This window comes from Curcuma longa, chromosome 15, assembly GCF_044706935.1.
Source record: "Curcuma longa cultivar G26 ecotype Majalengka, Jawa Barat chromosome 15, ITB_CL_G26_1.1, whole genome shotgun sequence".
NCBI classification, from domain to species: domain Eukaryota; kingdom Viridiplantae; phylum Streptophyta; class Magnoliopsida; order Zingiberales; family Zingiberaceae; genus Curcuma; species Curcuma longa.
Genome location: NC_133875.1, coordinates 6,795,113 through 6,822,090, shown reverse-complemented (window position 1 = coordinate 6,822,090; position 26,978 = coordinate 6,795,113). Strand labels below are relative to the sequence as shown.

Sequence of the window (26,978 nt, the reverse complement as noted above, 5' to 3'; positions counted from 1 at the left end):
TTTATAATTTTTATTTTTATTTTTTTGCCAATGGGCCATTCCTCCCCTCCTCTGTGGATCTTTTTGTTCTTTCCTGTTTAGCCTTCCCTAATATCTCCTTGTTTTCAGATCGACAAAGTATAACATTGCATCACTATGCCCCGTCTCATCCTCCACTGGGGCCTCGAGTTGGAGATTTCAAAGCAGCATGATGAGTGACTGGCATCACCTTAAAACTGTCCTCAAGGTCGTTGTTCAATCAAGCTTGAAGCAAGATTGATATTATTTTCTAGCGATTGTCCCAAATTAGGATTGTCCTCAAGGGCAAGGTCGATATTCAATCAAGCTTGAAGCATAATCTGTCCTACTTTCTCATTCTCCCAAATTAGGTTTTCCTCGAAAGCTATTCTTCTGCAAAGAGTCAGGCTTGATGGGTATACTTTTTGTACTGTGCAAGTTGAGATCCATGGCCTTTTTGTACCCCGCATCTCCATTTATATTTTTTATTTTTATTTTTTTGCCAATGGGCCATTCTTCTCCTCCTCTATGGATCTTTTTGTTCCTTCCTATTTAGCCTTCCCCAATATCTCCTCGTTTTCAGGCCGACAAAGTATAACATTGCATCACTATGCCTTGTCTCATCCTCCACTGGGGCCTCGAGTTGGAGATTTCAAAGCAGCATGATTATTAACTGGCATCACCTTAGAACTGTCCTCAAGGCCGTTGTTCAATCAAGCTTGAAGCAAGATTGATATTATTTTCTAGCGGTTGTCCCAAATTAGGATTGTCCTCAAGGGTAAGGTCGATATTCAATCAAGCTTGAAGCATAATCTGTCCTACATTCTCATTCTCCCAAATTTGGTTTTCCTCGAAAGCTATTCTTTTGCAAAGAGTCAGGCTTGATGGATATACTTTTTGTACTATGCAAGTTGAGATCCATGGACTATTGATAGATTGATTTGCATGAACGAATAATTATATATTATAAAAGTAATTAAACACTTAAGTGATTTCTTGTCGATCTTGTTCTTCGTGTTTGTCGTCAGAAGAATGTTACAAATCGAACAACCCTTTATTATTCACGAATCAAATCCTTATCGACAATGAATGTTTCTCCTCCGAAGAGATTTTCACAAGACAAAGCTTTCGAAAAAAAAAATTTAGCAGTCCTTTTTTGGAACTTGGATGCACCCTTAAATAAAGAGAGAGTAGTGGGGTAAGTGTGACACGTGGGCAGTTTTGATAACTACCCATATCTTCTACTATCAACATCTCCCACTCGCCTAAGTCAAGTCACAAAGACCAATAGAACATCCAATTGATACTTAAGAAAAAATGATTCGTGCAACAACAAATATTCTGACAATTAATGCTAAAAACTTGTTACACCTTACATAGCCATTTTTTTAAATAAATTGGAGACATCGACATCTTACATTTATCCCAGATTAAATTATTTATATTAATATGAACACCTCTAATCTTCATAATGAGTATTATGTCAAGAACATGTTCAATCTATCAATTTAATACAATTATTCATAATCATATTTTATGTACTTAACAAAAAATTATAATTGGTCGATCAATGAATAAATGTCCAAGATGTAAATATATTTTTATCTTTTTTTTATTAACTTGAATCCATTCATTTTAATTAGTCATTTTCCTAATCATGTTCCATGGACTAAATCATACATAGTCAATAGAATACATATTAAAGTAGCAGTCCCTGATTAAACTTTAGGTAGACAGCTAAATAGTTACTTATGATAAAATCAAGATTAACTTATAATCTCAAAGGTCTCACATAGTAGAAAAGCATAGATCCATTCTGCTATTACTTTTATTATCGTTATTGCATATGTGGTATGAATCAGATGCTATGATATTATTTTCTTTACTAATAAAGAACGTATATTATTCTCAAACATCGTACATATTTCAATCTAGATATTCCCAATGCCTAATCTTAAATTCAACTTATGAATTCTAATTTGGCTTCTTATAGGTTTAGTAAATGGTGAGTTCATTTACTCTGATCATTATTAATTCATAAATGATTTCAACTTGATACAACTATCAAGGTGATTCCAACTTACAAGTATGTTTTCATTTATAACTTCATTAATTGTCCAATAAGTAATAATCTTACCTCTTTTTATAGCTAAGAAATAGAGATGATTATCCATGTGAGAGGACCAATCTCAACCTGTCAACATGCTCACTAAGATTTTATCCAAATGTAATAAAGACATATATACTGATCAGATCATGACATTTCATAAATAATCATCTTACATTATCTCCGAAGTCCCAAAGACTTTACATGTCCTTGAAATGGTTCTCTAGTCAATGGTTTTGTAAAAGAATCTGCAAGCATAGCATGTGTAGGGATATACTCAAGAAATATTTTTCTTTTTGCAATTATATCCCTTATAAAGTTATACTTTATAGTTATGTGCTTACCTTTGCTATGATATTTGGGATCCTTAGAAAAAAACTATAGCAGTTTGATTGTCACAGTACATTGTAATAGAATTCACACAATTCTCAGCAATCTTCAGATGCTTTAGGAACCTTCTTAATTAGACAGCTTATTGCACAACCTTCTTAACAAGTCACACACTCTGCTTTCATTGTCGACAATACTATACAACCATGTTTCTTGTTATTCCATGAGATGATGTCACCATTCAGTAAGAAGATATAGTCCGATATGGATTTTCTATCATCAAGGTCCCTTGTCTAATCTGCATCTGTGTAGCTCTTTAGGCTCATATTAAATTCTTGAAAATAGAAATAATAATCTATTGTCCTTTTAATATATCTGAATATCCTCTTCATCACTTTTCAATGTCTCGATCCTAGAATTTGACTGAAAATAACTAACTAAGCTAATAATATAGTTGATATCAAGATGTATACACAAGATAGTATACATCAAACTACGAATGACATTGACATATAGTTTTTTCTTCATCTCGACTATTTTTTTTGAAGTCTTGGGACACACACTCTTGCTCAGAATAATACCTTTTGCTATAAATGTCTATTTGATGTTATAATTCGATATGTGGAAATGATGTAGCATTTTAGTGATATAAGCCTCTTAAGACAAACACAAAAGCCTTTTTGATCGATCTCTTATTATATTTACGCCTAAGATGTACTCAACTTCTCCCATATTTATTGTGTCAAATTGTGATGAAAGCCACATTTTGACTTCTATCATAAATTTTATATAATTTCTTGCTATTATCATTAACGTATAATGATAAAATGACAAACTTTTGTTCTTTCTTTCTCAAGAAAACACAATGATCTTCATTGATCATTTCAAAACCATATGATAAAATGACTTTATTAAATCTTATGTCCATTGTCTTGATGCTTGCTTTAGACAACATATAGACTTTTTAAATCTACACACTTTATTTTCTTGGCCTTCAATAATATAATAACCTTCTAGCTGTGTCAGATAAATTTCTTTGTCAAACTCACCATTAAGAAAAGTTATTTTTACATCTATTTGACTTCAATCCTTATATTGTTTGCTATATCTATTTGTTGCCAGCCCGTACCCGACGATACTTCACGAATGTAGCTCGCTCATGAGCTACATGATTTGTTGCTCCCGAATTTATAATCCACAAAGGATAAAAATCAGTTAACAACAATATACTAACAACATAATACTTATGAATAAAAGATAAATATAAATATACCTTTTTTAGATCAGTACATTCCTGAGTAAAGTGACGTTTTTTATTATAATTAAAGCAAGTTAGTTTGCTTTTAGGTTTATTTCCATGTTTTTTCCTTTTGAATTGCTTCTTATTTGGGTCAACCCAACAACAACAACACCAACTTCATTTCTCTTTCTCTTCTTGGAATCATTTTTTCTTATTCTTTGATCCAAACGTTCTAATATAACCTTCAGCTACAAAAACTTATTCAGAAATCCTTGCAGATTCAATTCTCTCCGCCTCCACTTCAACATGGTGTGTGACATCATCAAAGGTGTTGATACATTTCACTGTGTATTAGATTATATTTCATCGTCTCCTAAGAATCAAGAAAGTAACATATTACTATTTGAAGCTGTTGTTCATTAGTTAACTCATGATCAACAATCTTTAGCTCTCAAATTATATTAGTCATTTCTCTCAAATGTTGGGTCATAGAGATATTCGAGCGCTTTTTGTGACAATCAAACTTAATTGTCAGCTGACGAAACTTACTAAAGCTTACTCCACTATTTTTTTTCTAAAGATAACATAGACAGTATGAGCATAGGGTAATGACTCATACTCATAAACCATGTCATCTACCTTTAAACTAATCAATATACCTTTAGCAGTAGAGTCATTTTTCTTCCATGTCTTATAGACATCAATATCATGTTTGTGCTATGATGTCGGACCATCAATAGATTCTTTCATAACATGATTGACAGTCTCTATAATTTCTTGTTCCTCAAGAATATGTTGTATCTTGAGATGTCATATTTTGTAATTCTCTCCATTTAATTTTTCTCCTTTATTGAGTTCAGCTATTATATTTTTAGTAGTCCTAACTACCATAAATAAACACTTTGCTATTCAGTGTAAATCATATGTATGCAATTTTCTATTGACTCAATGTAAATCTGAGTTGGTATATAAAATCAAGTGATGACTATGTTTTCACTCATCATTCATATGGTCCGATCTAACCAACATTAATTAATTATATTACACACATCCTCTCAAATAAATTAATTATTAAATAAACTAATCATTAAATGAACACATCATTAAATGAACTAAATAAATTTATCATTAAATATAAGATCGTTAACACATGTCATTCTTTTTATAAGTTTGTTAACATATAACATACTCTGCTAACTCATAACATATATAACTCTAAGAAATTAGATAGGCCACTACTGCTCCTATTATGATAGACACTAGCACAGTAGTAATGAACATAATTCCTATCTTTCTAGGCTTAACTAGGGCAATCTCAAGCAGAACAACTTCTTGGTTCTCTAAATCCATATTTGGATCTTCTTCTTGATCCACCTTGACGAGGTGGTCCATAATTATCCATATGGACTAGATGATAAAGTAACTCTTTTTTTATCTCCAGATATGTGATGTGCCCTTCACAGCGCTCCCATATATAGTGTGCTACTTCATTGAGATGTTTTGGTAGTGATCGAATCAGAGTCCAAATCTGATAATTATCCATGACTAAAAAGATCCTATTGTTCCAGTCTCCAAATTTATTTATCAAGCCTCTTAATATGTCCTCTGACTCTATAAGAAGATTATATATTATTTAATTTTCTCGATAGGTTCCCTCAGCTTATTTCGGAACACATCACGGCGAGTCATAATGCATATCGTCCGTTCCATCTGAAATTGAAATCAATAAAGTTGGTACAAAACCAACTAACCAGTAACAAAACTCGGCTCATCCCAATTCAAAATAGGTTCAAATCCATTAAAAAATCAATAAAACCCCTAAATATTCGCTGCCTCCCCTATTCCGCCCTTCATCTTCTCCTCTTCCTCATCTTCTGCCGCCGCCGATCTTCTCCTCTTCCTCATCTTCTGCCACCGTCGCCCACACTTGCCGACGTCATCCTCTCTTCTCTTCTGCGCCGAAGTCGTGAGCCCTTCCTTTGCCGGCATCTTCCTCCTCCTCTCCTTCCGACGCCGGCCTTTTTCTCTCTAGTTGTCGCCGCCGTCACAGAGTCCTTGGAGCAGAGCCGCCATCGACTTCTCCCTGCCCGACGTCGTCTGAAGACTCCAACCGAAGCCGCCCTCTGCCGCCCCGAGTCGCCGACGCACGGAGGAAAAGGTCAGCCACAGCCTCCCTCCTCTCAACGCCACCGCCTTGCTCCTGCCCTGCCGCCGCCAAAGCCAACAATCGCACCCTGTGCCGCCGCCTCGCCTTTGTCCGCCGTCGCCGCTTTCCGCTTCCTCGCGCCGCCGTTCGCCGGAGAAGCAAGAGGGCTAAGCCCTAACCATTCACTCCTCTTCTCCTCTTCGTTTAGAGCTGTCGCGGGGTGGCTCCGCACCGGCGCCGTCCGGGGCAGTTTCCGGTAAGTTTCCATCTGTGGAAACGTTTCCAAGCGTTTCGGAAACGGAGACGGCATGCAAAATGGCGTTTCCAGACAGCACAGTTTCAACTGCATGCATGCATCAACTGTTTCGTATGCATTTCCCATGATAAAATCCATGCAAATCATTAGAAAAATCCATACGTATAGAAATTTACAGGCATATCAATTTGAAAATCCATACATGCACAAATCTACATGCAAACTATATATTTGAATAAATTCTATAGAATTCCTTTTGCACAGAAAATCGAACATGCACATGATTGGAACATGATGATCATATAATTTGAACATGCATATTATTTTGCTCTGATAACGTACGTGTTGTTGATAGATTGATTTACATGAACAAATAATTATATATTATAAAAGTAATTAAATATTTATATTAATTTTTTATCGATCTTGTTTTTCATGTTTATTGTCGAAAGGACGTTACAAATCGAATAATCCTTCAATATTCACGATCAATAAAATGCCAGTTGCAGTATCTCGTTATTTCTCTTGTCAAACTTATAATTTCTGAGATTTATGCATTCTGTGGCTATAGTAATACTTGGTTATTTAACTGAACCGTTGATCTTAACCTGTCTAGCTTATATGAGTTTCTTCAACTTATCGAACTATTTGATATTCACAAAACTCTCAGTCATTCTGCCATACCATCCATGTGTACTTTTTACGACAGTGGTTCTTTATCATTGTATAAGTGACTAATACAACTGTTGTCATACTTAAGAAAGAAATATCTGATGCTCTTAGTCGTTATGACTTGCGTATCCACAACATACGGGGACAAAGATATGATGGCGCTAGCAATATGTGTCACTCTTTTATAGTATTTTATATGTTTAAGAAAATATATACATAATATATGTGGCTGAATAAAAAAATTAAAAAAGCAATATCTAGAATTAGGGGTGCAACTCAGATGATAAATATAGTCGTTAATTTGAGTTAGACCCGTCTGATTAGCCCACCCCGCCAAATAATTTAAGCAGATTGGTTGAAATTTTATCAACTTATCTTAAGTTGAGTTTAGATTGGTCGACTGACTTAAGTCCACGATCCGGGTGGGTTGGCCTGTGATGGATTTGGTTTGGTCCGCGGATTGAGAAAATTTTGTCTTCTTCAAAATTTAAAATTAAAGTAGAAAACTCAATGGACTAGTGGACTTGATCCGTCTAAACCACAATTCAAACTTAAAAATTTCATCTTTATCCATTTAAATGGTAATCCAAACTTAAAATTTTTAATATTTTAATATTTTTATTTTTAACAGGTTCGTGGGTTGGCCCGCCTAACCCACAACCCGCCTTAGGTTGGATTGAGTTGGAGATTTCCTAACCTGCTAAATTGATGGGCCGGCCTGCCTAACCCCGCCATATAATATATTTATGGTGGATTGGTCCGCCCTGTAATGGGTTGATCCATTTGACAGTTCTAATGAAAGAGCTCGCTTAGCATGTGAGAGGTAAGCAGATAGATATCTCGCATCTCTATTCTTTTGTTCTTTTATAGTATTTTATATGTTTAAGAAAATGTGTACATAATGTGTATGGCTGAATAAAAAGAAAAATTAAAAAAGCAATATCTATATATTAAAGAGAAGTGAGGATGTAGCTCATATGGTAGAAAGCTCGCTAAGCACGAGCACGTCAGGGTTATAGGAATCGATACGTTACATCTCCAATTTTTTTGTTCTTTTATAATATTTTATATGTTTAAAAATGTATAATAATATTTTTGCCTTAATTAAAAATAAAAAGTGTAGCTCAGATGGTAGAGCGCTCGCTTAGCATGTGAGAAGTATGGGGATCGATACCCTGCATCTCCATTTTAAAATGCCTATATAAGCTGAATAAATTTTTTTAAAAAACAATACTTATATATGATAGAGAATTGAGTATGTAGCATTTTAAAATGCCTATATAAGCTGAATAAATTTTTTTTTAAAATAATACTTATAATAATAGAGAATTGGGGATGTAGCTCAGATGGTAGAGCGCTCGCTTAGCATGCGAGAGGTACGGGGATGATACCCCGCATCTCCATTTTAAAATGCCTATATAAACTGAATAATTTTTTTAAAAAAAACAATACTTATATATGATAGAGAATTGAGTATGTAGTTCAGATGGTAGAACGCTTAGCATGCAAGATAGGGGTTTATGGTTGGGATCTTTTTGTCGAGAAATAGAAAATTTTATTTGATTTGCAAAAAAATTGCCTATGGAACTATTCATTAGTTGCATTTGTACATCAATAATATGAATGACTCATTTTTGGTCAATAATAAGATTGTATAAAAGAGATGGTTGACTGGTTCAAGACGTAGCTTTGGAATTGCTATGTAGACTTTTGTTTACCGAAGGTGTTTATCTTAATTCATCGATGTTATTGAATCAAATCAAATACCATCATCTCAACAAGAGGACCCTTATTTGATATAAATTCTCGATTCCTAATCACATTACTGTGATATGTAAAATATAAGTATCGAAAAAAGAATGAGTAAAAAATATTATTGCTTGTCCGTTTGTGATAGGTGAATAATAAAATTCTTTAGTTTCTCATTTGTTATGGCTGGGACCTTTTAGTTGAGAAATAAAAAATTGTATTTGATTTGCAAAAAAATTTTCCTATGGAACTATTCATCAGTCGCATTTGTACTGCAATAATATGAATAACTCGCTATTCACTATTCACTCAGTTTTTGGTCAATAATAAGATTATGTAGGATCAAGGTGTAGCTTTGGAACTGCTATGTAGACTTTTATTTACAAAAGGTTCAAATATCTCTCTTTTTGTTTATCTTAATTCATCAATGTTACTAAATCAAATCAAATACCATCATCTCAACAAGAGGATCCTTATTCAATATAAATTCTCGATTCCTAATCACATTACTGTGATACGTAAAATATAAGTATCGAAAAAAGAAAGAGTAAAAAATATTACTGTCTGTCCGTTTGTGATAGGTGAATAATAAAAATTCAAATCAAGGCCCTAGATCTATTTATTTTTATTTTGATGAAAATAGATAAAATTCTATGAATTTTTCTTTATTATTTTTGTGAGGTTCAAGTGACGCCAATAATATTCTATGACTAACAACTCATTTATTTTCAAACCAATCTATTTACTATCTACTATTTTATTACTCCTTTATAAAATGAAAGAGTCAAAAGTCAAATGTTTTGGCAATTCCTCATGGGGATAAAGAAATATAATTTTTAGTCAAAGCTTTCGATCTTTGTTTATCGTAATAGTAATATCTCTGGGTTTATAATGATAATTTGGTATATCCACTATACCACCATTAACTAAAATATGTCTATGGTTAACTAATTGCCTAGCTCTATGAATCATCGAAGCTATACCTAATCAGAAAAGGATATTATCCAAATGCATCTCAAATAATTATAGTAAAATTTGACCTGTTGACCCTTTGGTTTTTCTAGCGATATGCACATATTTAAGTAATTGTAGCTCTATCAGACCATAATGAACCCGTAATTTTTATTTTTCTTCTAGACGAATACGATATTGATATTTTACCATACCGCAATTGGTTTTTAGGATCACTTTCAAATCTAGATCTTTTACTAGTTAGTCCCGGTAAAGTCCTCAGACAACATATTTTTTTGAAATGAGACCCTCGGTAACTAGACATAAATACTCCTTTTTATTTTATTAAAATTTCATTGTTTAAGAATAAATAAAAATAAAAACTGAACTCTAAATTAAGAAACTAAAGAATAAACAAAGCAAAGTTAAATTTATTGAAATACTAAAAAAAAGTATATATGGTCAAATAAAAAGAAATCTTAAAAAAGCAATATGTATATGATAGAGAGAATTGGGGAGGTAGCTCAAATGGAGCGTTCATTTAATATGCGAGAGGTACGGTGATTGATATCCGTGTCTCCATTCTTTTAAATGTATACATAATAAGGTAGCGTTTGGTTTCAGAGACAGGGACACAAATACAGAGACAGAGTAGAAATTTTTGTCTCTGTCCCCGTTTGGTTTTGAGAGACAGATACAGAAATAGGATTTCTGTCTCCGTCTTTGTCTCCATTTCTGTCCACTGTAAAAATGGGGACACTGAAACGGAGACGGAGATAAAAACTACCCATCTCCGCTTCCGGCACCGTCGTCCGGTCACCGCCGGCCGCCAGGCGGGGCGAGTTGGACGCGCAACTCGCCGGCGCTCCGGCCGGCGTCGGATTCCGATCGGATTGTGGTGGAAATCCGACCAAAAATAGAGCCCTGCGCGCCCCAGCCACTGTCGACCGGAATTCGGCCGGATTCCGGTCGAATTTCGGCCGGATTCCGGTCGGATTTCGGCCGAATCGGGGTCGGAGTCCGACCGCGGTCGACGCGCCCGGCGCCGGCGCGTCGATCGCGGCAGGACTCCGACTCCGATTCGGTCGAAATCCGGCCAAAATCGACCAACAGTGTCCTTGTCTCTGTATTACCAAACACGATACAGAGACCATTGTAAATGCGTCCCTGTCTTTACTGTATTTCTGTATTTCTGTCTCTGTATTTTTGTCTACTGTAAACCAAACGCAGCCTAATAGAGTGAAATGGGGATGTAGTTGAAAGTTTAAAAAAAATTAATATGTGTATGATCTTTTATCACATAAATATATAATATGGGAATAATAAAGATTCTTTTATTTATAAATCAAAATTACAATAAAAAAGAACCAAAAAATTCTATATAATTTCGACATGTAGAAACCTGAATTATTTTAATGAAATTATCAATTCTATAAAAAAAATATTTTTTTAATAAGTAAAAAAAATCTGAATAGTAAATATTTTGATAGTAGAATTCTAAAAAAAAAATACTATTGATGTAAATGATATCGATAGTATCGACTTTACAAATGTACATATCGGTGCTAAACTTGAAAAAAAATACTAAGACTAAAAAAATAAATATTAATATAAAAAAATTAAAAAAATTCTTTCAAAACATCAAGAAAAAGAAACAAATCTATAAAAAAAACAACTCCAATTAAAAAAGTTTGGATGGGAATGAATGGAAAAAGGAAAAGAATTTTTATATAAAAAAATCAAATCTGAAACTTTAGTTGATATAATATAAGATTAAACGATGGATCATTCCAATCAAATTACTTCTTTTCAATCAAAATTTAGATGAAAAAATAGTTCAAATAAAAATGTCAAAAATTCTATTTTAATAAAATTAAGAAAAAATGTAGAAAAGAAAAATATGAGATCCCAACAAACAAAATAAAAAAGCCTCTTTATTATGTGAGATCTGAAAGTAAAAAAAAAACTATGCAAGAAAAGAAAAGCAAGGAATGAGAGCTAGATTTTTATTTCAATAAAATATTTAATTGTTCAATTAAAATGGAACAACTTCATTAATCATAACATGATATAAAATATCAAAGCACATTGTTTCTTACTTTGATGGATGATTCAAGTATAGCTCCAGCCTTAATTAGGAAAAGAGACAGATCTAGATGCAATCTTTACAGACTTGTTTTAAAAAAGAATATTGATTATCAAATCAACTCGTCTAGTTGGATAATTAATTATGTATCAAACGATAAGTATTTCATTGATTGATGATGAAAAAATTAATCATCAAATAAATATAAAATATAAAAAAATATGTCAAGAAGAATTTTAATAAATCTACTTCAGTAAATGTGGAATTCGCCATCTCGATCAGCGGTCTCATATGGTCGGCCCTACGATCATCCATGAAAAGGTAAATTAGAAAACTACAGTTGACCACGATAGAGAAGAGCATTGCCTTAGCTAAATAAATCTACTCAACAATATGAAAATATGTTTTGAATGAGAATCCAAATTATTATGATCTTTTTATTGTTGAAAATATTCTATCTTCTAATTGGGGTGTTGGTAAAAATCAAATATTTTACAATGATATTGTTCGGCATTCTGTACGCAATTTCTGATATTGTTCGGCATTCTGTATCGCATCGACGATGCCCCGGTCTCGTCCTCCGCTAGGGCCAAGTTGGAGACTCCGAAGGCATCACCAATCACCTCGAGTCTGTCCTCAAGGCCGGTATTCAATAGAGTTCGAAGCAAAATCGGTACTAGTTTCTTGTTCTCCCAAATTAGGGTTTTCTCAAAAACTCTTCTTCTTCGAAAGATTCGGGCTTGATGGATACGCTTTTGTACTGTTTGTAGGTTCTTGATGGATGAATTCATACGGCATGGTAACCATTATACGAACACTTCTCGTCAAGGCAGCTACATTCCTTGAACAATAAAGGGTCAGTTGCGTTACTGTTTCACTGGTCAAACTCATAATTTCTGACCTATTCAGCTGTAAACATTTCTTCTTCTGCTTGTTCATTTCAGCGATCGTAACTATCTACAAAACACTTTGATATATAGAGATTTTTTTTTGTTGGAAAAAATTGATTTCTTTTTAATTTGTGCCATCTCCAACTATAGTGCTTAATTAGATTATTTAGATTTCTCGAATATTTGATTTATTAGTCAGAAGTTTGTTTATCTACTCACACTAATCAACAATGATTAGCGAGTTTGTGCTGGTGTTTTCTCAAATTGATATCAAGAGTTTGAGCTTCTTTGATGATTGCTTCACTATGACTAAAAGAGTGACATTGTTATCCTTACTTTTAAGTTATGGTTCTTTTTTGAGTTTTTCAGATTCATTTATGCTTAAAAGAGTGGAGTGGTTATATATTGTTTTGTCTCTGCTTATCTCCATTTTCTTCGGTTCTAGAAAACAATTGTTGAGGTATTTCTCTCCTATATTATATATATTTGTAAAATTGTATGTGGAGGTTTCTCACGCGATCTGTAATAATGTTTGAAACTATTATTTTGTTCTTTGAGATTTATGCAGCTTAAGTAGTCAGTAATAACTTTCAATCAATGTATTTATACTTTCTAATTACATATTCAAAAAAGTGCAATTAAAATTATACTTATCAACTTTATCAATCAACTTATTTTTTATTTAAAATAGTTAAGAAAACCATTTCAAAAATGGCAGCCTTGGTTAGTTAGGAATGTGAAACTATTAATACTAATCAAATTGATAATGGGGATGTAGCTCAAGATTCTACATTGCATTCATTTTTACTGTCTTTTTTCTATTTAATTTTTTAGATCGAATTCATTTATTATTGGTATAATGGGGATGTAGCTCAGATGGTAGAGCGCTCGCTTAGCATGCGAGAGGTACGGGGATCGATACCCCGCATCTCCATTTTTGCTGTCTTTTTTCTATTTAATTTTTTGGATCAAATTCATTTACCACTATTATAATCAGGATGTAGCTCAAATGGTAGAACTTAGCATGCGAGATATATGGGGATTGCATCTCCATTTTTGTTGTCTTTTTTCATTTTTGCTGTCTTTTTTCCGCATCTTAATTTTTGCTATCTTTTTTCTATTTAATTTTTTGTATCAAATTCATTTATTGCCATTATAATGGGGATGTAGCTCAGATGGCGGATCGATATCCTGCATCTTTATTTTTGCTGTCTTTTTATTTAATTTTTTTGGTCAAATTCATTTATTATTATTATAATGGGGATGTAGCTCAGATGGTAGAGTGCTCGCTTAGCATGCGAAAGGTATGGGAATTGATATCCTGCATCTCCATTTTTGCTTGTCTTTTTTCTATTTAATTTTTTGGGTTGAATTCATTTACCACTATTATTATCAGGATGTAGCTCAAATGGTAGAGCTTAGCATGTGAGAGATACGGGGATTGATATCCTGCATCTTCATTTTTGTTGTCTTTTTTCACCAATTCCACATCTTAATTATTTTTGCTGTCAATCAATTTTTTTTAGTATTTGTCTTAAGGGATCAATACCCTGCATCTTTATTTTTGCTGTTTTTTTTCTATTTAATTTATTTGGGTCAAATTCATTTATTAGTATTATAATGGGGATGTAGCTCATATGGTAGAGCGCTCGCTTAGCATGCGAGAGATACGTGGATCGATACCCTGCATCTCCATTTTTTTGTTATCTTTTTTTCTATTTAATTTTTTGGGTCAAATTCATTTATCACCACTGATGTGCTCATCTCGTCCTCTGATGGGGTCTTGGAGCCCATGAAACAAAGCGATAATTCATTGATGTGCATCACCAATTGCCTCAAGACCATCCTCAAGGTCAGCATTCAATCAATCATGCAGTGAAATCAGATACTTTCTTGTCTTCTCAAATTGATGTGATCGATACCTGCATCTCCATTTTTGTTATCTTTTTTCTATTTAATTTTTTGGGTCGAATGCATTCATCACCACTGATGTGCTCATCTCGTCCTCTGACAAAGTCTTGGAGCCTATCAGACAAAGCGATAATTCATTGATGGGCATCACCAATTGCCTCAAGACTATCCTCAAAGTCACCATTCAATCAATCATGCAGAGAAATCAGTACTTTCTTGTCTTCCCAAATTGGTCATGGATATTAATGACCTGACCTTTTTTCCCCTTCGTTTTTTGCAAAGAGTCAAGCTCAAAATCATCTTCTCCTCAGATGAATATGCAGTTTTCCCCTGTTGGTTGTTAACGTGCAGCTTGGGGATTCAACTCCCATTTAGGATGTCATTGTAACCATAAGTGATCGATATACTTCTTTATTTGTGAACTCAATATTAAAACTTAGGTGTTTTTCTTATTTTCCTGAACTATATATGTTGTTGCACAAGTCACTTTGTCAAGCAATATCATGGACAAGATCTAAGAATGAATCCTTTTTTCAGAATGAACTGTTTTGTATGTGAATCTTACACTATTATTCTGTTGTAGATACCATAGCATTGTCGGCACACCGCAATCGATGTTGTCGTGGGACTTCGATCGGTAGTAAGTTATCGAGGGGAAGGATCTTTTAACCGCAAGAAGCTAGCCGCTTAGAATGTTGTAATCCTCAAATAAGTCTTCCTTGTTGTATAAAGTGTGATGGATTCTTGCTCTGGCCTTGTTCTGAGCCTCATTGATAATTTGTTCTGTCTGGTAAAATTGTCATTTAGGAGCATCAAACTTCATTGTTGGCAACCGAGGTAGGTAGCTTGAAAATAGAGGAAGATAATTATTTTGATAATTTTAATTATGAAACTAATTAAGCTAAATAACATTTAAAAGTTATTAATTTATTTTTGTGAGTAGATGAATCTGTGTCACTTTTAAATTTTGTAGCTATTATACATATTTCAAAATGAGTCAAGTCTTGGAAAAGTCATTAAATAATAGATTGTTGATGAAATACAAACTCTATTGTATTCTATGGGACATGGTGGGGGACATGGTAGGGTAGTGAGAGGTAAGGTGTTTATTTTCAAACAATCAAAGATTCAAAATTCGCATAGTATACGCATGTGATGTTTGAATAATCAATGACATTGAAGTGTCACATTAAAAGTCATTTTATTTTTTTTATATATATACACACACAAGTAATTGATATGTTACGTGTGTTCTAGTACATGCCTGTGTGCGCGACTGAGGGGTGTGTCGATGTGGCGGGAGTTGACCCCCTCATGCCATGTCGGCTGCCTCCTCAATTGCACATGTTGGTGTGCATCAGAACACACAACAACATATATATATATATATATATATATATATATATATATATATATATATATATATATATATATATATATATATATATAAAATAGGCCCGAAACATGAATAATAATATTTTCTATTTATTTTTTATTTTTTTGACTTACGATTAAACTATTTAAAATTTTTTCTTTAGAGTTGAGGGTTGAGTTATAGTATTAAGTATAAAAAATTTTAAAATAAAAAAATTTAATTACTCACAGAATATGTTGGATAAAAATATGGATTAAGTTGGGGTCTGCCTAATCAGACAGTGTTTTGATTTAGATTTATAAGTTCCTTCCCTGTCCCTAACGGCTAACGGTCGAGCCCTATGTCCCTAGTAATGAGAACACGAAGATCTAGAGAGATAGATAGTAAGTTAGAGTTCAAGTAAAGAGAGTCTTGATCTTCAGCCAAGGCAGGAGACACCATTGAGTATCATATCTTCAGCCTCAGAGAAAGAGGCCAGAGTCATAATCAGCTCACTCTTTCCATTCTCGACTCTTGCTGCAAAACAAGGAAGCAGCCCCGTTATCTGGCACACCTTATAAACAATTAAATTTATTTATTTATTTTTTAAAAATATTTAATATTTAAATTTAAAAAAAAATCTTAAATGATTTAATCGTTTTTAAAAGTATGAATGTACCACAGTAATAGTTGACCTTCACGATGTAAAGTTAGAGTTGACATTATTAGCTACGAATCGATAAGCAAATCGGTTTCCTTCGCTATCCTGCTTTTGAAAGTCTTGCCACGCCCGCATGGCACTTGCCGACGTGGCCATTTTTCGTTTCTTTTACTGCAAACCGTTGGGCGGATCGTTGGCTTGGAACGGTCTGACACGTGGTTGGCGCATGCGTTGATGGAGTGCGTCTGGTCAAACGCCATGCAAGCTACTTTGGGTTCCATTCCAACCCATAATTACAACAATGCCACGACCGCCACGTAATTATCCGCACTGATCCAGATTTGGGGTTGACGGTGGGCCATAGCTTTAACATTGTATATATCGGTTATTTTTAGGAAGAAACATGCACGAAGGCATCATAAATGTACTAGATATTTTTGGAAAGTAAATATTTTTTTTCAATCTCCTCCCTAATTTTTTTTTATTAATTCAGATATTTAACTTTCAAATCCAATTAATTTTAAAGATTGGACGATTCAATCCCACAGACTCATCACTAAGTAAATCCGACAAACATGAATAAAGCCCTTAGAACATAATTAAATTAGTTACAATGAAATAGAACTACAGAAAAGGATAAGAGTTCGAATTTTGACGAAGCCGAGATAATATCCTCCTCCGTCATGATCAACTGCTGTTTCTCGATTTACCTCCTCATAAATGATCATGGGACTGACCGTATAGAATCACTAGAGTGACGGATTCCACTTTTTTTAAAAAATAAAAAAGCATGAATGAATCTTAATATGACAAGTCAACATATTTTAATTTTATGGACATTCAAAAATACTCAATATAAAATTCGAATCAATTTTATCTCTTACCAATGCACCGTGTTTCAAATCATTCTTTTTTAAATAAAATTGTTGGAAGGTAAATAGGGATTCATCCTATATTTTATTTTAAAATTGTTTTTATTTAAGGGCTATTATATTTTTATAATTTAAATATTCAAATTTCGTTGGATTAATATAATAGCTACGAGGTATAATTATTATAATATAAAATAAAATTTTTAACTTGATCAAAATTATTAGAGACATGGTATTCTTATATTAAACTATTTTTTTATCAACTTGATTATAATAGTCACTCTAACTTAATCAAAATTATTTAAATATTATTGTAGCAAGAATAATCCATAACATCCTACTAGTTATGAATTATGGATCATATTTATTATAATATTATTTAAGTGGTTTTAATTAAATTAGAATGATTTTAATTAAGTTTCAACATTTTTAATATTAATAAAAAGTATTTTGATATAAAACTATTTTATGAACAATAATTTTGATAAGTTAGAGTAGTTTAATTTAATTTAATTTATCAAAATTGATTATTATATGTTATAATAATTACGTCATAATTGGAATAAAGATAATTTTATTATATAATATATTTATTTGTCACCTTGGTACTATATTAATTACATTTCTTATATATCGATCATCCTATCTGGTTTTTCAAATAGCATTTGAATAACCTAATATAATCAAATAATATCTTGTAGAAGGTAAATTATTAAAACTAGATTAAACAAACGTATAAATTATCTATTTTTCATTTAAAAAATTCTATATTTTAAAACATTTATTATTTCACCCCCTTCACTGCTCACATTATTAAATAATTATTTCGATCATTTTAAAATCATGATATATTTTAATATTAATAAAATTTTATCAATACTTTGAGGTTTCCCAAAAAAGAAAATTTGAAACCAGACGATAAATCCGGGGGTGGAATTGAAAATGATTAAATCGGGGACGCTGACCGGATCAAGGACGACGGAAACACCTCGCGATACGGAAGGGCGATTTGGTCATTCCACTTCGTCGCGGTGCGCGGTCGTGTCTCGAATCTGTGGACTGCTCGAGAGCTGTTTCTGGGATGGGGGAAGGAGTCGGCTGGAGATGGCGCTGTCAGCTGTGCATGGTATGGTGATGGTGGTAGAGCAAAACAAGCAGTTTCTCGACGCCAGGCAGTTCCATGGCCCCTGGTTTTGCTCCCCCCTTTCGACCTTTATACGCCCCCTATCCCACCTCACCGAAATTTCCATGCTTTTCTCGATCGCTGTTTCGGCGGATCCCGACGTTTTCCTCGGCGATTTTGACTTTTTGATTGCGGTTCTGGGAGGAGGCTCCGGTGCGAGGGACTTGAATTCTAGGGTTGGATGCTTTGGGATCGATGAAAGTGGAGGCGAGCTACGCGGAGGAGGATGAGGTGCGGAAGAGGAAGGGGGAGAGAGCGGAGGGGAAGAGGAACGGGGAGAGGCTGCTGCAGAAGCAGGCGTGCGGGAGGAGAACCCGGAGGCGGGTGCAACCTCCTTCGACGGTGATCCAGCGGCTGTTCTTGGCGTGCAAGACGGTGTTCAAGGGTGGCCCTGGGACCGTGCCCGAACCCAAAGACGTCGAAATGCTGCAGCTTCTCTTAGGTATCGATCCCCCTCCACTCATCATCTCCTTGAATGATCTCGATTCGATGTATAATTTTAGCCATCTTTATTTCATATAAAGAACACAGTTGATTTTGATCCATTAGAGATGCTCTTCTTTGCTAGCATCTAGTGTGTCTACATCTTTGCTACTTGAAAAAGAAGACTAGTAGTGCTGTGGGGGATAATTCATACTTGTTTTGATCTTGTTGAAGCTTTGGCTGCATCAACATTCTAGATGATCCTCACACACTTATATCTTGCACGATCTCTTACATTGAGTCAGTCTTCTTTGCTTGATTGAGTTAAGAATTTAGAACTATCTCTATTCCTTTCTTTAGTTGTTTATCTTAATCTATGAGGTTGAATTATAAAGGAATTTTGTCATGTTCTTTTATTAACTGTTGATCTTCATCTGAAGTGGATGATAACTAGGAGTCTAGGAGAGTGAAAGTCTCAAGCTTAAAGGCCATGTTTAACTTATTAATAATTGTTTTCCAGATAAAATGCGACCGGAAGATGTCGGGCTAAGCACAGATACCCTCCTCAAGCTTAAAGGTCCTTCAAAAGGAACCCCGAGGATCACATATGCAGTAATATACAAGTGTGATAACTTTTCGGTAAGATTCAGTAACTATAATCCAGTATTAGGAATATGTCTATAAATTCTCCTTTTCGTTGATGATGGACCATATAAAATGTTGTTTGCTATAAACATCTGATAATATAGAAATTGTAGTAGATATACAAAAATGCTTCACCGTGAACTTTTCTGGTGCACTTTGATTGAGTTTTGTTTCATCGCAGATTTGTATATTCATCTTGCCACCAAGAGCAGTTATTCCTCTTCATAACCACCCTGGAATGACTGTCTTTAGCAAACTATTGCTTGGATCCATGCATATAAAATCATATGACTGGCTTGACCCTGATGCATCAGATAACTTCACCTCTTCATCTAAAAGTAAGATTTTTCTTATGACTACATTTCATTCATTTTTGAATTTTTTGCATTACCAATTGCTTACCTGATGGACAACGTATGATGCATTTTGCAGTGAGACCAGCAAAGGTGGTTGTTGATTCGGATTTTACATCTCCATGTGACACATCTATTCTTTATCCTACAACTGGAGGGAACATGCATACCTTCACAGCCATCACAACCTGTGCTGTGATTGATGTTCAAGGCCCTCCTTACTCGAAAGAAGAGGATCGCGACATTACATACTACCGGGATCATCCCTACTGGAAATATCCAAGTAAGCTGTTGTTTAAGGAGTTGCTTCATGCTTAGTGAATTACATAGTGGTGTATTCTCTGATTTCATTTTCCCCCGGCTATATTGTGATTTTTTTCCCATTCGATACATGTTCTTGTGCTGCCAAGCAAGTTCATACGATGTTAGGTTGTTGTGTAGGTTTGTCAGAGTCTGATAAAAGGGAACTTCCTAGCTAGTAGATTCCTGAAAAGATGTATGGATACTCATTTCATAGAGGTTTTACCTTGAAGCAAGCATTAGTTGTTCAATCCTATATCCAAATGCAAGTATTGAGATGTTTGGGCTATTAAGCCAAGAACCCCTTGGAACTTCAGAGTTGCCCATTCTGGAACTGTTCTTTGACCTATATTAGCATTGAAGTATCAAAAGTAGGCATCAGCTTGGTAAAGTTGTGTCGGATAACAAAATATAGGATTAGAAGTCAGCTTGCTGGCTGAATCATCTATATCTATTCTCTACCATTATGAATTCAGTATCTTGTTATGTTATATATGTGTAGGCCCACGAATCTCATCTGAACAAATTTATTTTTAATGAAAACCATCTCTTTATGGTATCAATTTGTGTGATCAAGTTTGCATATGGAATTGTCTTTTTGACCCTAGTTATTCAAACAAACTGGCAATAAAGGAGAAAATAGGATAAGATATAAGAAATGCTATTTGCTTCGACTCAAGTCCTAGTGGCACACTTTCTTGTCTCACAACTCCAGACCTTCGCTACCTCGTATGGCCTTGACGCCACCATCTCTGTCTTCCTATCAGGATGGAGATGAGGAGGTCCTCCCTCCTTGTAGGCACTGCCTTGTTTGTATTGACAGACCCCAGCAATCAGAGTCAGGACAACAAATATGAATTTGAATCTAAAGTTGGATATTTGAAATATGAATGGTAACTAATGATATTATTATGAAGAACCATTTCATGTTTCTTTTGACGGAATGCTCCATGTACGATTCCAGTTCATAATTGTAGAAATATGTCTCTTCATCCACTTACCTAATTTATGTAAAATAAAATAAAATACTTTCTCAGATGGTGTTCCTGCTGGAAATGGTGTGATGGATGATTCTCTTGGATGGTTGGAAGTAGTCGATATCGCCGAGGATCTAAAGATGGATGGTGTTCAATACTTGGGCCCTCAGGTCATTGATGTTTGATGACAATTGTAGCCAGTTCCAGGCCAATGCCACTCGTTGTCAGCACAGTATCCCTCCATACAAAATCATTAAAATACTTCTCTAGTGGTTTCAACTTGTTGTCATTTGCTCTTCAGCATTGATCATGTTAATTCACTTAGCTAAGTGGCATAGATGTCACACAGTGTTATGTTGATGGTTAGGATGTGTAACAACAGCAGTTTAAAAGTTTGAGGGTATTTGATGATTTTGAAACTGGCACAGTATTTGTGCAAGGAACCAAAATGTGTTTTTGAGTTAAATATCATCATGGCTGTTATTCTGCATATTTTCTTTTGGTAATTTTTTCCATTTTAGCCTTTGTAGCTTACTTCCTTTTTCAAACTGTCATTTCAGAGTTTTAAAATTACTAAAATCTCCTTTTATAATTCTCAAACTTTTGTCATCAGCCCAAATTATCAAGGATAAAAGTCAAAAATGCATTTCTAATTATTGTTTCCGTTAAAAAGGATTTTTTTTAAAAAAAATAAAGTCAAAAACAATGTCTTGTTATATTTTTCTTAAAAATATTTTTATTTCAGTGATGAAAATTCTGTAGTAAATTATTTTGTGTAAAAATTAAAAGGTTGTTTTTTTATTAATTATTAAAAGGATATCTTATTTTATATTTTATTAAAAAATATAATTTTTATTTATTATAGCAATTATATAGTATAATTTTAATATAAACAAATAGTCTATTATGTTGAGAATCCAAGTGCAAAAGTCACATCCTTACGAAGAGATATTTCTTTTATTAAGTGCAAAGGTCGCATTCTTTAAAGAAGAATTTCTTATGAAAAGTTGATTGTAAAATGTATGAATAGACATCTATTACGAGAACTATAAGACTACACGTACAACAACAAACACATTAGTGAGAACCACAAAGAAGGTGAAGAAGTTTAAGTTCTCTTTAAAGACTTAAACTTGTGAGCCGATTTTATACCAAAGTAAAATAGAGTGTGTGTCACAAGCCATCTTGCGAGGTGAAGAAACATTGTAATCCTATATATATAGTAGAAGTGATTGTGGACGTAGACATCGATTTGGCCAAAGCACGTTAAATGTTTGTCTATTTTGATGAACTTTCGCAATAGCTATCTCGACATTGTCGAAGTTCTATCTAAGATTGTTGAAATCCTAACAGTGGTCAGAGCATAGGTTAAAGTCATGTAATTATAGATGCATAATGAGCGATCTTGAATCCAAAAGTTGTAGGAACAATTTGTAAGTTCATCGACAGAAGTTTATTTGAGCATCTGTCGAACTTCACAAATGCTTATGAATTATGGACAAAGCTTGTATCAATGATTCAAAAGAAGACCTCTCGAAACACAGTCTACCTAATGAAGCGGCTAGTGAAGCTGAAATATCGAGATGGTCAGAATATGATTGAGCACCTGAATACATTTAAGGGACTTATTAATCAATTGGCCAAAGCCGATATGAAGATAGATGATGAATTGCAAGTATTGTTGCTTGTTAGCTCACTACCGGAGAGTTGAGATACATTGGTGATATCTCTCAGTAATTCAGCCCCCGAAGGAAAGTGCACTATGAATTATGAACCTTATCACTGATAGTTTGATAAGTGAAGAAGTCAGGAGGAAGGAGAGAAGCACTTATCGGTAGTCTAACGCTAATGTTATAGATAGTCGAGGGAGAAATGAAAATCGACAAAAAGACACAAATAGATCTGATAAATCAAGAGGAAGATCCAAAACTCGTCCAAGCTTGACCTATTATTATTACTATGGAAAGGTAGGTCATTAGAAAATGGATTGCCAAACTTCATAAGAGACTAAAAGTCTGGAAAGGTTAAAACCAACCAAAATGTGTGGAAGAGAGAAGAGGCCAAGGAGACTACTGCTAGTATCACCAGGACTGAAGAAGTATTCTTGATATATGGTGAACAATACTTGAACATTGTATAGAATGATTGTTCATGGATTGTCGATTCTGAAGCCTCGTTCCATGCCACGCCACACAAAGAAGTGTTCTCATCTTACTGAAATTGTGATTTCAGTAAAGTCAAAATGGGGAACCAAGGAGTAAGCAGTGTTGTTGGTGTGGGCAATGTCAACATGATGACTGAAACAGGATGCATCCTTAGGTTGAAGGATGTTTGACAATTTCTAGACATAAGATTGAGTCTCATATTTGTGGGAAAACTAAATGACGAGGAATGACAAGCCAATTCGGCAGTAGAAACTGGAAGTTGACCCATGGAAGCTTGAAAATGATTCAAGGAAAGAAAGAAGGGTCCTTGTATACTATGCAAGGAAAATTGACCAAGGGAGAAACAAATGTCGTTGTCGACAAAGAAAATCTAGAGTTGTGGCATAAATGGCTCGGGCACATGAGTTAGAAGGGACTATAGATCCTTGCTCGAAGGCAGATCCTCCTTGATGTTATTGGAAAGAATCTTGAGCCATGTATTGATTGTCTTGCCGGAAAGCAACACAGAGTTGCATTCTCTAGATCACGTCATTCACATAGAAGGAAGCATGTGCTGGATCTAGTGCATACAGATGTCTGATGTCTGTTCTCTGACTGAGAAGTCTCTTGAAGGTGCATTATATTTTGCCTGTTTTATCGATGACCATTCAAGAAAAGTTTGGGTGTATCTATTGAAGACTAAAGATCAGGTTTTGGAAGTTTTCAAAGAGTTTCATGCCCGAGTTGAAGGAGAAATTGGCTATCAGTTAATGAAGTGTGTTCGGGCCGACAATGGTGGAGAGTACCGAGGTCCTTTGGAGTCCTATTGTAAGACTCATGGTATCAGGCATAAGAAGACCCACCAAAGACACCCCAATCGAATGGAGTAGTCAAGAGGATAAATTGAACAATAGAACAATTGGAGAAATGATTCATTGTATGCTATCACATGTAAAGCTATTGAAGTCATTCTAGGGAGAAGAATTACTGATAGCTTGTCGTAATAATTAATTTGTTAGCTACCCCAGAGGAAATTTGGTCCAAGAAGAAGATATCCTACAATCATTTGAAAGTGTTTGGTTGTAGAGCATTTGTCTACATTCCCAAAGATGAAATAGCCAAGCTTAATTCTAAGACAAAGCAATGTATCTATCTTGGATTGCCAAGAGATGAGTTTAGCTACCTACTATGGGACCTTGTTAGTAAAAAGATTGTCAAAAGTTGGGATATCGTGTTCTTCGAAAGATCAGACAATTGAAAGCACACAAAAACTTAGACACTAGTACCTAGAGTTGTCAAAACTCTGATAATGCCTCAATCCCCGTGACATCCAGTACTCACAAAGGTATGGATATTGATGTCAAAGATGACAATACAAAAGCGATTGTTGAATAAGGGAGAGTTGAACATAGTGAAGAAGATGAGTCAACATAGTCAACCAACACTCAAGAAGATCTTGTCGAATCTCAATTATGATGGTCAGTCAAGGAAAGACGACCCTCAGTAAGGTACAACCCTGATGAATATGTAATTCTAGCAAAAGAAGGACATCCGCAAAGTTATCAGGAAACCATAGTTGATAAGCAGAAGGAAGAGTGGAACAAAATAATGGAGGAGATGCGGTCATTGCATGATAATCACACATGAGTTAGTAAAACTTGGTAGGAAAGCCTTGAAAAACACATGGGTGTATAAGTTGAAAGCTGAAGAAAATAGAACTCAACAAATGTATAAAGCTCGGTTAGTTGTGAAAGGATTTGGTCAGAAGAAAGGAGCTGATTTTGAAGAGATATTTTCTCCTTCTATTAGAGTTGTGCTTGGGCTTGCTGCTAGGTTAGATTTAGAAGTGTAGCAACTTGATGTGAAAACTGCCTTTCTTCTTAGAAAATTAGAAAGTATCAATTTGGGAAGATAAGAAATATCAATTTCTTTGCATGATTGGTTGAATATCGACCTTGAGGATGGTCTTGAGGCAATTGGTGATGCACATCAATGAATTATCGCTTTGTTTCATGGGCTCCAAGACCTCGTCAGAGGACGAAATAAGCACATCAGTGGTAATGAATGCATTCGACCCAAAAAAATTATATAGAAAAAAAGCAAACAAAAAATGGAGATGCGGGGTATCGATCCCCGTACCTCTCGCATGCTAAGCGAGCGCTCTACCATCTGAGCTACATCCCCATTATAATATTAACAAATGAATTCGATCCAAAAATATTAAATAGAAAAATACAGCAAAAATGAAGATGCAGGTTATGATCCCCGTCTGAGCTACATCCCCATTATAATGGTAATAAATGATTTTGACCCAAAAAATTAAATAGAAAAAAGGCAGCAGAAATTAAGATGCGGAAAAAGACAGCAAAAATAAAGATGCAGGATATCAATCCTCATATCTACCATGTGAGCTACATCCTCATTATAATACTAATAAATGAATTCGACCTAAAATAATTAAATAGAAAAAAGACAGTAAAAATGAAAATGCAAGATATCGATCCCCATCTGAGCTACATCCCCATTATAATGGTAATAAATGAATTTGACCCCAAAAATTAAATAGAAAAAAGACGGTAAAAATTAAGATGCGGAAAAAAGACAGCAAAAATGAAGATGCAGGATATCAATCCACATATCTCTCGCATGCTAAGCTCTACAATTTGAGCTACATTGATAAATCTCAGTTAACCCCATTGACTATCTCTGGGGGTGACAGGTCCAGCCCTATGGAAATTTTCCACCGGCCACCAGGGTAAATCAGGAAGTGCACGCAGCGGCCAGCCCAGACGCCCAGCATACTTTGATTGTGCTCTCCATTTGGAAGAAAATTCCTGCAAATACGCTGTAGCTGGGGATCGAACCGCAGGTGCCTGGGTGACAATCTGGATGTCCTACCACAGGCTGCAAGGCGGATAAAGTGGGCACACTAGTTTTCACATTAACACTCTAGAGCTTGCTCGCCTCATGGTTCAGAACTACTTTAGGATCTTTCCGGGTTCTTTACTACTAATTCCTGTTATGAATGGTTCAGAACTACTCTAATCTAGTCTCTCTTTTGCTCGCAAATGGCAGACGTGCAGGCGTCCCCCTTCTTCATCCGCTCGTACTAGGCGAAGCAGAGGCATTTAATTACACTTGCAAAGTCGAAGTAATAAACTAGGCTTCTTCTCACAAGAAGTCGAGTTCATGCGAGAGGACATGAGATCAAAGGAAAGAGATCCCGGGCAAGATCAGTAAGGCGAGGGGCCCAAAGAAAAACCACGGCACCATTGCCCCGGGGACTACCATTTGAGCTACATCCTGATTATAATAGTGGTAAATGAATTCATCCAAAAAATTAAATAGAAAAAAATAGCAAAAATGGAGATGCAGGGTATCGATCCCCGTACCTCTCGCATGCTAAGCGAGCGCTCTACCATCTGAGCTACATCCCCATTATAATAATAATAAATAAATTCGACTCAAATAATTAAATAGGAAAAAGACAGTAAAAATGAAGATGTAGAATCTTGAGCTACATCCCCATTATTAATTTGATTAGTATTAATACTTTCACATTCCTAAATAACCAAGGCTGCCATTTTTTGAAATAAGTTGATTGATAAAGTTGATAAGTATAATTTTAATTGCACTTTTTTGAATATGTAATTAGAAAGTATAAATACATTGGTTGAAAGTTATTACTGACTACTGAAGCTGCATAAATCTCAAAGAAGAAAATAATAGTT

General features: G+C 34.7%; 1 protein-coding gene and 3 non-coding genes across 4 annotated transcripts; 2 read left to right on the top strand and 2 right to left on the bottom strand.

Moving 5' to 3' along the window:
• Nucleotides 1-13,285: 13,285 nt before the first annotated feature.
• On the top strand, nucleotides 13,286-13,358 carry TRNAA-AGC (transfer RNA alanine (anticodon AGC)). Its single transcript has one exon. It is a non-coding gene; the product is annotated as a tRNA-Ala (tRNA).
• Nucleotides 13,359-18,342: 4,984 nt separating this feature from the next.
• On the top strand, nucleotides 18,343-21,593 carry LOC141846239 (plant cysteine oxidase 2-like). The gene is made up of 5 exons (XM_074734244.1): nucleotides 18,343-18,847; nucleotides 19,349-19,467; nucleotides 19,655-19,811; nucleotides 19,906-20,109; nucleotides 21,164-21,593. Exons 1-5 carry the CDS (start codon nucleotides 18,601-18,603, stop codon nucleotides 21,286-21,288), a joined length of 852 nt encoding a protein of 283 aa, XP_074590345.1. The 5' UTR covers nucleotides 18,343-18,600; the 3' UTR covers nucleotides 21,289-21,593.
• Nucleotides 21,594-25,358: 3,765 nt separating this feature from the next.
• On the bottom strand, nucleotides 25,359-25,431 carry TRNAA-AGC (transfer RNA alanine (anticodon AGC)). Its single transcript has one exon. It is a non-coding gene; the product is annotated as a tRNA-Ala (tRNA).
• Nucleotides 25,432-26,611: 1,180 nt separating this feature from the next.
• On the bottom strand, nucleotides 26,612-26,684 carry TRNAA-AGC (transfer RNA alanine (anticodon AGC)). Its single transcript has one exon. It is a non-coding gene; the product is annotated as a tRNA-Ala (tRNA).
• Between the last annotated feature and the right edge of the window lie 294 nt (nucleotides 26,685-26,978).

Coding starts and splice junctions, on each gene's coding strand:
- LOC141846239 (XM_074734244.1), top strand. CDS start 18,601: ATGAAAGTGGAGGCGAGCTACGCGGAGGAGGATGAGGTGCGGAAGAGG. Junction 18,848..19,348: donor AATGCTGCAGCTTCTCTTAG/GTATCGATCCCC, acceptor ATTGTTTTCCAG/ATAAAATGCGACCGGAAGAT. Junction 19,468..19,654: donor ACAAGTGTGATAACTTTTCG/GTAAGATTCAGT, acceptor GTTTCATCGCAG/ATTTGTATATTCATCTTGCC.